Source organism: Indicator indicator, chromosome 1 (genome assembly GCF_027791375.1).
Source record: "Indicator indicator isolate 239-I01 chromosome 1, UM_Iind_1.1, whole genome shotgun sequence".
In the NCBI taxonomy this organism is placed as follows: domain Eukaryota; kingdom Metazoa; phylum Chordata; class Aves; order Piciformes; family Indicatoridae; genus Indicator; species Indicator indicator.
Window position 1 is genome coordinate 11,726,438 of NC_072010.1, and position 13,683 is coordinate 11,740,120.

Here is a 13,683-nt window from a genome sequence, read left to right on the forward strand (position 1 = left end):
GCACTTCAATCCGCTGAACTTTGTGAGGCTTCTGTCAGTGCATTTCCCCAGCCTGTCCAAATCCCTCTGGATGGCAGCACATCCATCTACTCTATCAGCCAAGCCTCCTCTTTTGTATTATTTGCAAACTCATTGAGTGTGCACCACTGAGGCCATTAAGGAAGATGCTAAACAGTTATGGCCCCAACATCAAACCCTGCGGTACACCACTAGTGATTGGCATCCAGATGGACTTTGTCCTGTGGATCACAGCTCTCTGAGCCTAGCACTTCATCCACTTTTTGGTCCACTTCACTGTCCACTTATCTAGTCTGTACTTCATCAGTTTGCCCGAGAGGATTTTGTTAGAAGCAGTGTCAAAAGCTTCATTAAATTAAAGATAAATGACCTCCACTGACCCAGTCCTGTAAATTAAACTGTAGAAAATCTGCCTTCCACCTGTGACCAGAAAAGTTGTCAACTCCTTCAGAATGAGTGTTCACCATGTTTAACAGAACAATCTTCTAAAGATTTCAAAATCCTTCTTGGAGTCAGTGAAAATGCTCTTTCCTCAAGCGACTGTGAAAGTAAAGGTGAGTGAGTCAAGTGCATTGGTAAGGCATGAGTTAGCCTGGTTATTGTTCATGTGGGAGGGGGATTCCAGCTCCCCACACCACAACACTAAGGTAGATTTGCAAAGTCCAACTTGTGCATCAGTACCTCCGGTGTATTGATGATGCTGAGAGGAGAGGAGGAAAATGGACACCTCTGCCAGTGCAGATCCTATATGACCTCAAGAGACCTCCCAAGAGATTTTAAAAGCCAACCAACCAGAACACAAACCAACCATCTGAGCAAATAACTGAAACTGAATACTGTCTGTTCTTGAGGTTGTTTAATGTTTAAGAAAGTGTGTTTCCCAGCAGACTTGAGAGCTTTAGCTAGGCATCATTTGGGATGTTCATGCTGGTTTTCTCTGATAATGGAAACCTTACTCCAGTTCATGTTATTCTCTTTTTGGTTCTTCTGGATAGCCCAGTCACCAGGGTGATCCTAGGCCCTATCTGGGGTGCAGAGAAAGCCACACAACAGTATTCCCATCCCTGGGTATGATGGATTGCCTCATAGTTTTAAGGATCTGCAAAGCAAGCTGGCTTTTTAATGGATCTACACATTTCCTACTTTGGTAGATTAATACCATTCAGTTCTTCCTTTCTTATAGGAGCACAAAAGTCAGTGTGGTCTAGAGCAAAAAAAGTTATTAGAAGAGAAAAAAGCTCTGCTACCTGAGCTGATGCATTCTCCAGCAGAGGTTGTAGTTAAGTCTGAGAACTGCAAGGGATGATTGGTGTGTGGCATGCGGGGTAAAGCAGAAGCACAACATTTGTGTGGAAACAATGGGAAGATCATCCTGGCCCCAGACAGCTCATAGCTCACATGGAGGTATCTCCCTGAGAGTGCTAGGAAAGTCTGGAAAATCCACACGAGTTTATTTGCTTTATTCCTGGGCACCAGCTGTTTATTTTAGTGCAGACGCATTTAGGGAATCCTAAAAATGAGCATAAGTGAGAAGGGGAAGAGGTGCAGGTTTCCTTTCAGAAGTGTTATGTTCCTGTTTTTCTCATCTGCTTAAACCAGACATCCACAGTTTCTTGGTGAGGATCTGATGAGATGCTGAGAACTCAGTGCAAATCAAATGCTTTCTGAATTGCAGGTTTGGGGTTTTTGGAGGTTGTTACTTTTTAATTAGCCATGACAGATAAGGTATTATTAACCTCTAAAATGCTGGAAACAAGTAGCTGCTGTTTAGATTAAGAAAAATTAACAAAACCTGACACTGTACAGTTATTGGCATAGGCACATGTAAGGGACCAAAGAGATAAATCTACAAGTGGAAAAGTAAACTAGGGCCTTCCAGTGCCCAAGAAATTTTTTTAATAAAGAGGAGGCAAGGGAAAGAAAAGAATACTGAACTGGAAGCAGTAACCTGTGAAAAGAATGATTTCATGGCAGCCAGGTCATCATTCCCCAGCAGCACCTCAAGGACTTTGGGTGTGCTGGACTGGAACGACTAGGCATTTTGTCACTAAGTATAGGCTAGAATTGCTTTTATATTTATTTTACTTGCAGCTAACTGCTTTCAAAACTTTGTCTGACCTTGATGAATGTTTTCTTTTTAAGCTTGCTGGGGGATGTTCTGAGGAGGGAGTCATATGAGGATGGAAAATGGTAAACATTTGAGAGAGTTACAGTAATTGTGTCTTTGCCATTTTAATCCCTCTGCGCAAAGCAGAGCGTGTTTTAGTGCTATGAATTTCAGAGAAGCTTCGTAAGGGCAAAGTGTCTCTGCTGAGTGTGCCAGATACCCCTTACAGTGCTATTTGAACTCACTAGGAGTTTTCTGTGGTGGCGCTGGGCGGCGACATGACAGTGGTGGTGATGCTCTTCAGCAAGGTCTTACCCCAGAGTGCTGTCCTTCAATGCTGGTTGAGGAAGCTGTGGATGTATTGCCTTCCATGCCAAGCATATGAGTATGGAAAAAGTTTAATGTTAAACTTGGGACTCTGCAAGGGAGCAGCAGGAAAAGTTTGGCACAGCAGCACAGAGAAAAAAATATCTCCAGATGTATTGATTTGCCTTTCAGAGCTGCTGGGTGGGATGGTTGGTGAGTGTGATGCTGACTTTCACATGAGGACATGGGAGTTTCACTCTCATCTGGGCCGTACAGCAGGTCTCTGCCCTTGTGCATATGCAGTATGCCAGCTTTGGTCTGCTCCACACAGTGGGCTATATAGGTCCCCAAACTAGGTCACTCCTAAATCTTGCAGGGGAGTATGCTCAAATCAGCAACTGTGATTTAACAAGAGCCCAGTTCTTCTGGCGCTACCCTAATGATAGCTTTGGTGTCTCCCTTAGCTAAGCAGGATCTCGCATGCTCCCACTCAAATCACTAGGGTATGAAAGACTTCACTGGGTGACTGCCTAAGGCCACAGTTAATGGTAATGCTCTTAATTTTCAAAGCAGTTTTGTTTCCCTTTTCTAGACATGGTATCATTAATATTTCATGATGGTCTAAAGAATTTCTGGTCATACAATGCATATCAACAGGACTGCTATGCAGAGGAAGTTAAATGTGCCCAGGTGTTTACTGACACTAGGGAAAAGCATGAAGATCTGTGATATTTTTCTGATGAGGAGCAGAATCTCCACCTTGCTCAGGATGGGTATTTTAGAAGAGATGGATGGTCCTCATGGAGAGCAGAGTCATCAAAGCCCCTTATAGAGTTTAGGGCTACCAGTCCTCCTCCTGAGCCACTGCAGTTTTCTTAGTGCAGTTCAAACTAACACATGGCTCCTTGCTGAGCTCACTGTGGCTGTGCATGGTGGTACCAGCAATGTTTCTTACCTTGTGCATGCACAGCATAGTGTTCAGCATGTTCTGATTGTGCAGCACAGCGTTTTCACCCTCAGCATCTCATTTGGTTGTCAGTGTTGCTCTGCTGTGGGGTATTTTGGATATGTCAATAAATATCTTCCCTTGAACAGTACAAGGTGTTTCCACACAGAGAAGCTTCCTGAGCCACTGTGTAAAGGTTTTGTGGTGAGGGGCTGCCCAGAGCAGCTGTTGTGGGCTATAGTGGGCAGATTGTGGCTGACCCCTGGTGAGCCACCAAACAGCTGCCATGGGAAGTATAAAATGACAGCCATCCACCAGTCACCACTGCAGGATCCTTCTGAATCTTTATTTCAGCTCCCATCTTAATGACCCATCCCACCATAGAAAAGTGTTGGTCCATCAGACCTCAGGCTAGAGACCAAATTCACTAGTCAGCTGGATTGCTTTTCTTCTGACCCATTGACAATTTATGCAAACAAGGCATCAAGGGCTTTTCTGTTCAGACCTGATGGCTTAAATCTTTCATCATCTTTCCCTCAGGATTTCACGTCCCTGTAGGCAGGTTCAGAACCAATTGCCATCACTTTTCTGTCATTACAGTCCTCTGAATTCTCTCCCATCAGTTTGTGTCCCTCACACCCACACCATCTGACCACTGTGATGGGCTAACACCTTCACATGAGGCATTTAACCAGGTGTTTTAGGGAAGGCTTATTCAAGAGTCTCTCTGACACCTCCATTTTTCCGGCTGCTTGGTTTCTTGTTAATAGTGGCTACATAAAACTTTCTTATCCATTATTTAAGGGCTGCTGCCTCATCTTGCTCAACTGCTTCTGAGAAGGGATATCCTCTCCTCAGCCACGTGGCAGCAGAATGGCTGTGTGGCCTGAAGCTGTGGCTGGGGAGAGGCATATGCAAAGGTTTTTGTGGTATCAAGGAAAGCTTTGTAAAGCATGCAAAGAATGGAGGAGAACTGATATTACTGCTGGAGTGCTGTGGTGGATCCACTGCATTGAGTAATCTGTGTTTTTATAGGCCTGATGCACTCCCAGGGGATGATTATGCTAAAAGTCTAGTAATGGGAACAGGTTTGCTCACCTACTTGTTTGGGTTTATTTATTTATTTATTTATTTATTTAATCAAGAATACCCACTCTATTAAGCATTAATTCATCTCCTTTGTGGTGAGAAAAGTATGTGATTTGAGAATGCCATAAATATTGGAGCATGATTTGTAGCCCTGCTTTAGGGTGGGGTACCAGGAGTGCCCTGAAGCAAACATTGCTAGGGCCTGAGGTGCCCACAAGATTGTGCTCCATCGCCATGTGCTTTTAATCACTGCAGATTGTGAGCATATGCATTCTCCTTGGATGAAGAGAGCAAGTCTTTATTACTCTGCGAGGTCTTTAAATAATTCATTACTGGAGAAAGCAAAGGGAAGAGCGATGCTGCTTGTGCCATACTCTGACTGCCGAATGCACTGTGGCCTTTCAAATGAGGACCCATATTTAATCACAATTGTCTTCTAGTGCAGCTGCTGGCAAATCCATCTGTTTCTCCATCTGCTGCAAGGAGATGGGGGTGCTGGTTCCCCCCGTGACACTGTGAGCATCCCACCTGCGGGGAAGGAGGTTTCTCTGAAACAAAACCTCAGCCAGGTACGAAGCAGTGACGATCGTCCCCAAGGTGAGAAGCATGGTGACTGTTTTAAAGGGGAAGAGCTGGCTGTAGGTCCCATTCACCAGGGAGCAGGCCGAGTAGCAGATGACAGGTGGGATGCTCAGGGCAGGTTCCCCCGCCAGCAGCCTCAGGAGGAGCCCAACCAAGAAGCCAGCAGCTGAGCCGTAGGTGTTGGTGCTGGGAGCAAAGAGGGCGCAGCACAGCTGGGGGAAGAGCAGGGTGTACACCAGGTCCCCACTGAGGAACCAGAGGTCATAGACGGACCTGGAGTAAAAAGCCAGACCAGTAGCCCCAGCCCCAAACACCAGCATAGAGGTCCTCATGGCCCACAAGACCTCTGCCTCTGTAGCCTGTAAAATAGAGATTGTAACATCACAGACATGGCATTCACAGGTGGGGTGACCAGCACTGCCCTGGCCCGGCTGGTTCTCATCATACCCTCTCTGCTTTCAGGCAGTGCTTGCCACCAACAGGCACCCGAAGCCAACATCTCTGGAGATGATGCTGCCCTCTGTAATTCTAAGGGTTGTATTTTCTGAGCTTCCTTTATTACCCTCGTCCAAATGCTATACCAGTCATTTTATAAAGAGCAAAGTTCATCAGTGTGGGTATCTGTATTCCTACCAAGGAAATGTACATCCCTGACCTATGTTTGAAGCTCTAGCTCCAGAACTCAGTTCAGTGGCTGTCAATGGCTCCATGTCCCAGTGGAGGCCAGTGACAAGCAGAGTCCCTCAGGGCTCAGTCCTGGGACCAGTCTTGTTCAACATCTTTGTTGGTGACATGGACAGTGGCATTGAGTGCACCCTCAGCAAGTTTGATGATGACACCAAGCTGTAAGGTGCAGCAGAAACGCTGGAGGGAAGGGATGGCATCCAGAGGGACCTTGACAGGCTGGAGAGGTGGGCACAAGCCATCCTCATAAGGTTCAACAAGACCAAGTGCAAGGTCTTGCATCTGGGTCGAGGAAATCCCAAGCACAAATACAGGCTGGGACAAGAAGCTCAACATGAGCTGTCAATGTGCACTTGCAGCCCAGAAAGCCAACCAGAGCCTGGGCTGCAGCAAGAGAAGTGTGGCCAGCAGGTCAAGGGAGGTGATTCTCCCCCTCTACTCAGCTCTGCTGAGACCCCACCTGGAGTACTGTGTCCAGTTCTGGAGCCCCTATTACAAGAGGGATATGGACATGCTGGAATGTGTCCAGAGGAGGGCCACCAGGATGATCAGAGGGCTGGAGCACCTCTCCTATGAGGACAGACTGAAAGAGTTGGGGCTGTTCAGTCTGGAGAAGAGAAGGCTCCGAGGTGACCTTCTTGTGGCCTTCCAGTATCTGAAGGGGGCCTACAAGAAAGCTGGGGAGGGACTTTTTAGGCTATCAGGTAGTGATAGGACTAGGGGGAATGGAATGAAGCTGGAAGTGGGGAGATTCAGGCTGGAAGTGAGGAAGAAGTTCTTCCCCATGAGAGTGGTGAGAGCCTGGAATGGGTTGTCCAGGGAGGTGGTTGAGGCCCCATCCCTGGAGGTGTTTAAGGCCAGGCTGGATGAGGCTCTGGCCAGCCTGATGTAGTGTGAGGTGTCCCTGCCCATGGCAGAGGGGTTGGAACTAGATGATCCTTGTGGTCCCTTCCAACCCTGACTGATTCTATGATTCTATAATTCTATGATTCTATGATTCTATGATTCTATGATTCTATGATAGACACCTCTGATCACCGACTACCCAGACTGGATTTGAGACTGTGTTGAAACAAAAGCACCTTCCACCAGAACTACTGAATGCTGTAATGAAGTACCTTTTTCCTCAGGATTTTCCTGTAGATATTGTGAGCGAACATAGAGCTGGCAGAGAGCAGAGCTGAATCTGCAGAAGACATTGTGGCAGCAGCAATGGCTCCCAAACCAGCGATGGAGATGTATGCTGGGCAGAGATAATGTAAGACAAGTGGCAGTATCATCGCCGATTCCCCTCTCTCGAGTGGACTTGGAAGACCATAGCTTGTCTGGTTCCAGTCTTTAAAACAGAACAAGGAAAAGTCATAACAAATCCTTCACTGACATTTCTGCTTCTTTGAAGCTCACTCTCCGTGGGGACCAGTCACAGCAGGGCTAAGCACTGAGACCCACTTGGTATTTTAAGATTTGCATTAACTTTTTGGATTCTCTTATGATCCCTCAGTCCTATTAAGCATGCTGCAACTCTCAACAGTTCCAAGATTTGCTTTTTCCCAGTACCATCCATAGAAATCAACTGTGGTTTGTGTGTTTACAGAGATGGGACAGTTAATGGTCAAGCTTCTAGACCCTATTTGTGAGGAGAAGGGAGTTTTTCTCTGATGCCCCTTATGACAGATGAATGAATGAGTTAACTAATTTCTTTAAATGTTTGGTGGTCTGGCTGCTCTTTAACACTTGCTCACAACCAACACAGGTCTGTAGTAATTTTGCTAAGTCTTACATGCAGAGAACAAGCAAGGATAACATTTCTTGGAAAGTAGGATTATACAGGGTTTTACAGGGTGTATTGTCATCTTTCCTCAACACAAGGTCCATGAAAAACCATTTCATTGTAAACAGCTTTAAACAGGTCTCAGGGCTATTTCAATGTCTCTAGGTAGTTGTGCATTAAACCTTAGAAGGCTCCACATTTCTGATGTCCAGGGCTACACTTTTGGGTATACAAGGGTAGGTAATTTGAAGCCTAAGTCAGTACTTCTTTGGATCCTGCTTTAATCACCTTTGACAATAATGACATGTTCATTATTGAGTCAATTAATTTTACCTGTGGATGCTGCAACTGCACCAATGAGCACAGAGGGGATGGCCATTGAAAAGCAGCCAAGTCCAGAGAGGTAGGAGATGAGCCTTGCTTGTCCTGGTGAGGCAGTGGACAGCACTCTTTGGAAATAAGTTTGCCACGGGATGCTCCCAAGCACCTGAAACATTCAGATGTTACCAGTAGCAACCACCAGGCTGCTGGCTGCTTTAGGACATCATCCATCCATCCATCCATCCATCCATCCATCCATCCATCCATCCATCCATCCATCCATCCGTCTATCCAGTTGTTTAGCATAATGAAACGGACACAAAGGAAGAGAAGTTTTTCAGAAACGTAGCTTTTGTGAAAAATCTAACCAAACATAGCTAAAGTATCCTCTCAAATTGGAAATAAAATGACCATTTTCACTTTCTTAGCACACAAATTTACTCAAAAACTCAGGGTTCTGTCCTCACCAAACAAGCTCAAGCTTCTCTGTGCTCCTATTACCAGTTGAGCAAGAGTTTATCAGCCTTCTGTAGTCTTGGCTATATTAGTAGATGGAAAGTTGAGTTGTGCACCATGGGGCACTATGCTTTCTGATGACTTGCAGTCATGCCATTTTTTTTAACAAATAGAGGGAATTTTACATAATTAGGTTAAAGGCTGCAAGCTTTTAGCAGAGGCTGCAAGACCAGCCTCTTGAAAAGGTAGGAATGCTTCATTTAGGTGCCAGGAGTAGAACCAATTACCCTGATGCTCCTACTCAAGACATACATTCCTTCAGGAGAGTAAAAAGATGGAGTGTTCCTACTGAATTCCTTGTCACAGCTGAACTCTGAATTTCCCCAGTACTTTCAGTGTGCTGCAGAGTGGCTCTGAGAGAAGGTTTTACACATTATCCTGTCTCTGTGAACTGTGCAACATCAGGCTCCTGATTGGAAGAACCTGCAAGTTTTCCATCAGAAAGTTGCTGCACAGTCTTTTCTCCCGGCCACCTGCCAAAGAAATACTCCATACCAGGTAGAAGAAGTCATCCAGCCACCTTCCAAGATCCTGCTTTTCTATTCTCCCAATCCAAGGGCCTTGGTAAGATTGATGAGTTGCAGTGTAATAAATACTTCCTGTTGCAGAGTTCACCAGGGCAAAGGGGATACAGATCCACTAGGATAGAAATGGAAATTGTTAACCATTTCCCTAGGGTCTCTGTTCTTGTAGAATCTATTCAGACACTGAAATCAAAGTAGATGTAGAGCATGAAGTTACACAAAATTAAACTCAGACTAAGAGCCTTCCTTGCTACCCCTCCCTTACTCTACATCTGCATGTTTCTGGTTCATGGCATCATCAAGAACATGAGTTTGTAATTCAGGTCAGCTGGTGCCTTCAGTAAGCAAATCTCTTCCTTCCAGCCAAGGCTGTTTTACACAGGTGCTGCAGACCTTACTTATGAGAAGCTACATTCAGTCAGCAAGGACAATTGTGTGAACACTGTCTGAAATGCATGAGGACTATAAGATGCTTCAGGAGACCCATTCTCCTGAAAAGGAACTGTAGGACAAGGGCTGGTATTGGTGGGGATACTGAAAAGAAGAGAGAGAGCTTTTCTCTTAGGAAACTGGTAACAAAGGCAGGCACAGGACTTGCCAGGCTGAGTGTAATGAAAGCCAGCTGGATGACATCTGTGTATGCAACAGAGTAGAGGCCTCCCAGTAGAGTGTAGAGTATGACAATGCATGCTGAGATGATGATAGCTAAAGAGCCTCCAATATCCAAGATGACCTTCATCGTTGCTCCTGCAGACAAGGACAGCAGTCAAGTATTTTAAGACAGATTTCACAAGTGCAGCATACAGAGTAAATAAGATGCTATGCCTTTGATGCCAGCACATCACACTGTGCCAGCTGGGCACAGTCCACAGAGAGTGAGCAGCATGGGGGCCCAGGAGAGCCTGTGTTCCCCCTCTGCTCTTCTGTTACCTTGCTACACAGCCTTCACCAAGGCACTTGGCCTTTTTACACCTGCTCTGCCACAGGCAAGAGGAAGATACTAACTCATATTTGCCAGACCTCTCTATTACAGTATCAGGAATACGTACTACTGAAATTTGGTTTAAAACTAAAAACATCTTTTCCAGAAACGAGGCGTGCTTGTGTTCCTCTCACAAAAGAAGGTGCCAAGCACAACTTTCCACAGCTTAGTCCCACACAATGCCCAAATGAGTATTCTACTCTGATACTTGTGCCATATGACCCTTAACAGGTATAACACCAAAGTAAGTATTCACCCAGGGATGCCAGGATAGCTGCAAACCAGAACACCTCTCCTAGCAGTGGTGGAATGAAGAGTAAGCTTCCCATCAGGTTCCCATAAGTCTCTTGAAGGGGATCCATCACTGTCACATAATTCTTGGATCTCATTGGATTCACAAAGAAGAAACCACCTGTCAGAAGTGAAGAAAGTTTCACAGAATTTTTCATGTAATATGTTCTGGTGAAAAAAGAGTAAGAATACTGTTTGGGTATCAGACCTCTGCAATGAGTGTGGAATTCATACATAACGGACCCTAGGGAATGTTGCAGCCAAACAGACACTGGGACCTCAATTCACTTGCCTAAATGTGGTATTTCATCCAGCTGAGAGGCCCCAGGTTATAAAGGACATCTGATTACAGGTGACAGATATGACCCTCCACTTTTGGGAGTCCTACATCTTTCCAGAGTGGCTGCTGGAGGCCAGATAGGACCCTGTAGGGCACACCAAATGGCATGAGATGCCTAGATACCTGTGTGACTGAAACAGGAACTGAGCTAAAAGGACACCCACATATAGTCTCCTCTCCATCTCCAATGACCTAAAAATCTGAGCCACAAACTTTTCTGAAATGCTTCCTGTGGTAAATGTCAGTAGTCAGAGGGAGACACTACAGGCTCATATATGGCTAAATAACAAAGTTTTGACCATGTCGATGGCCATTAGGTTGATATAAATTCCTTTTTTTGGTGACATTAAATTTTGTTGGCTTCATTGTCTATATTGTTTTAATCTGCACATTGATCTGAGTCCCACCCATCTTCATCTAAATATTAGACTTCAGATGTACAGCATTTCATTAAAACCAAAGAATATGTACAGTGTCTAACCCTGAAGCCAGCAGGACTGCTTGTCTGGGCACTACTGGCCTGAGTAAAGATTGCAGGATCAGACCTGCACTCCAAATTCATTAGTAAGAATTACTCACATAAGAAATGCTGGCAACACATTTCCAAGCCTGATTCACATTCACGTCAGCTGGACTCTTTTCTCTGACTTGAGAATAAAGGTTATTGTTCTTTTAGAAACTCCTGTGGAAGTTCTGCACAAGGCTCCTTGCTTTAATCATCCTGTGTCTCTAGAGAGTTATGGTATAACTCAGTGTGGACTGGAAGTAACTTTGGTCTTGGTGAGACAGCTAAACCTCAGAGCAAGTCCAGTAATTCTTGGACTTCAAAACAACAACTTACGTGTTGGGCTCTGCAAACTTAGCTTAATTTCAACAAAACAGTGGCCAGCTGTAAAGTAGGATAAGCTGGATGCACTACAACTTCATCCTGAGATAAGACTACTCAGAAGAATGCATTTGTGTAGAAAAATCAAGGTTGTTTTATTTCATCATGCAGAAACGTTGAAGAAATAAATAAAATGATACCAACACTCTCAACAGGCTATGAATTAGAGACCATGTCAAAAAAGCAGGATGCACATGGCCACATGCTTCCAAAGTTCTCAGAGAAGATTTTTGTCCTATAACTTGCTCCAGGCAGGCAAAACTCTACACTAAGTCCAAGCTACTAATTTGGGCTTTTTTTTTTAATATATATTTTAGTTTAAAGGGTAGCATTAGAACTGCTTATTCTATATCTATAGGAGGGTGAAGAAACAACATCACCTTTAGAAATGTATTCTACACTCTGTTGCATATCTTAATATACTAATATGATATATATATATATATATTTTTAAAGCTTATGTGTCCTGATTGCATGAATTATTTACCAATAACCAGGGACAAAGCAAATCCCACAGGTGCCTGGAGCCACAGTAGTCCTTTTGAAGGCAGGTAGACAATTTCAGCTGTGCCATTGATATATGCTCCTCCGACCCAGGTGGCTGCAAACATGGAAGATGGGAGAAAGGTAAGAACTGTGATACAGATTCTCTAGTCTTGTAGAACACTCAGAGAGCCTTTAAGGCTTTGTCTTGTACAAATATTTAATTACATTTCTATTTCCTTTACAAAATTTTCTCTCACAATGAGGTGTGCTGCTGAACACAGGTTCCAGTATTAGAATCTCATCCTAAATGATTTCCCAAGTTCAAGAATGAGTACCTACATGTGCATGGGAAAGCTCAATGTTTAAACACTGAGAGTCATTTTTTAACATATTCCTGTTTAAATTAATTTTTCTTGGTGGAAAACTTCTACTATAGCAAATAGAATTGCCTTTTTTTTTATTTCTGCTGTGACAGATGGATCATCTTTCATGAACATCACTTACAGAGTCTGAGAAAATAGATATTAGGAAAAAAATGCAAACAAATATTGCAATCAGAACACAAATTTGCAACACTTGCTTTAGTGTCTTAGCCAGGCAAATATCACTTGGGGAAATTTTCACAAAAAAACAAAACAAAACAAAACAAAAAAACAGGTCAGAGAAGCAAATTTCAGGCACCAAGGAGAGAAAAGGGAAGTGGAAGACAACAGTCAGCAGGGAGATATTCTCTGTTTAGGAGAGAGGCCAATGTTCAACATGAGTAACAATTTATTCCACACAGAACTGGATTATTCCAGGATTAGAATTCTTATGTTATTCTGGATAACAGAAACTGGTTAAAGATGAAGACCACAGTCCTCCTTAATGAAAAGTGTCATACTCTTCTGTCGCTCTTAAATTAAACTCTTTAACTCTTAACTAAACTCTTAAATGAATCTCTTTAATTTAAAAGAATCTACATAAACACCAGGTTCTGCTCAGTGTGAAGAGGTTTGGAAGAATCCATCCCAAAATGATTCATGAAACCATACTCCTTTAAAGCCACACTTAGGCAAAATCTACCCTGACATTAAAGCAGTTCACTTGCTTTGAAAGAAAAGTCCCCCAGATCTATGTAATGCATGTGTTTTAAGAAGAATATTAAGAAGTTCTTTAAGAACACTTACCTGTTGCAGTAAACAATCCAATGAAAACATTTATATTCCTGCCTCCAACTATGGCCATTTCGGTTACGTTTCTGTTCTGCTGGTCCTTTTTGCTCTTCCAAGAAGCCCAAATTCCAGTAGCTAAAGTTAATGTGAAAAACACACTCAAAGATACTAAGCCTGGTATATTTAGAGACATTTTCTGTTGCTTAATTTAAATCAGAGAGGAATAATGGCTGGATGACAATATTCTTTGATCGAGTCCACAATCAGGAAAAATGGGAAAAAAAGCAGGAAAAGAAAGTAGGGAAAAAACCCTCTCCAAACCCAAGAAAAATTAGTGCCAGCTTGTAAAGAAACTGCTAAGTATTAGTTTGCTATACTTTGCAGGGAAAGATGCAGAGAAAACCCTAAAGTCTTGAGAGCTCGATGCAGAGTCTTGTTCTTTTGATGACTGTTGGCAATTCTGTCTTCCCTTTTCTTTAGAAGATACTCAAATTTATATTTCTGGGGAGTCAAGACTAAGAGGGTAGTGATTAGTGTTGATAAGAGCAATGGAACACTGATGTGAAGGGTAATACTAACATGGCTTAAAGGAGGGGAAATGTTATGTTTTGTCTGATGTGCAGTGGCATGCAGATCTGTATTTCTCTAGGTTCTGGGCACAAGGCTAATGCAGAAGATAG

The 13,683-nt window shown here is 43.6% G+C and overlaps 1 protein-coding gene across 1 annotated transcript; it reads right to left on the minus strand.

The window, feature by feature from the left end:
* Positions 1 to 4,885: 4,885 nt before the first annotated feature.
* On the minus strand, positions 4,886 to 13,196 carry LOC128973352 (high affinity choline transporter 1-like). Its single transcript, XM_054389648.1, has 8 exons — positions 13,019 to 13,196; positions 11,851 to 11,964; positions 10,103 to 10,258; positions 9,463 to 9,611; positions 8,836 to 8,979; positions 7,837 to 7,990; positions 6,851 to 7,068; positions 4,886 to 5,407 (listed from the first exon to the last, which is right to left on the minus strand). The coding sequence occupies exons 1-8, from the start codon at positions 13,194 to 13,196 to the stop codon at positions 4,886 to 4,888; spliced, it is 1,635 nt and encodes a 544-aa protein (XP_054245623.1).
* Between the last annotated feature and the right edge of the window lie 487 nt (positions 13,197 to 13,683).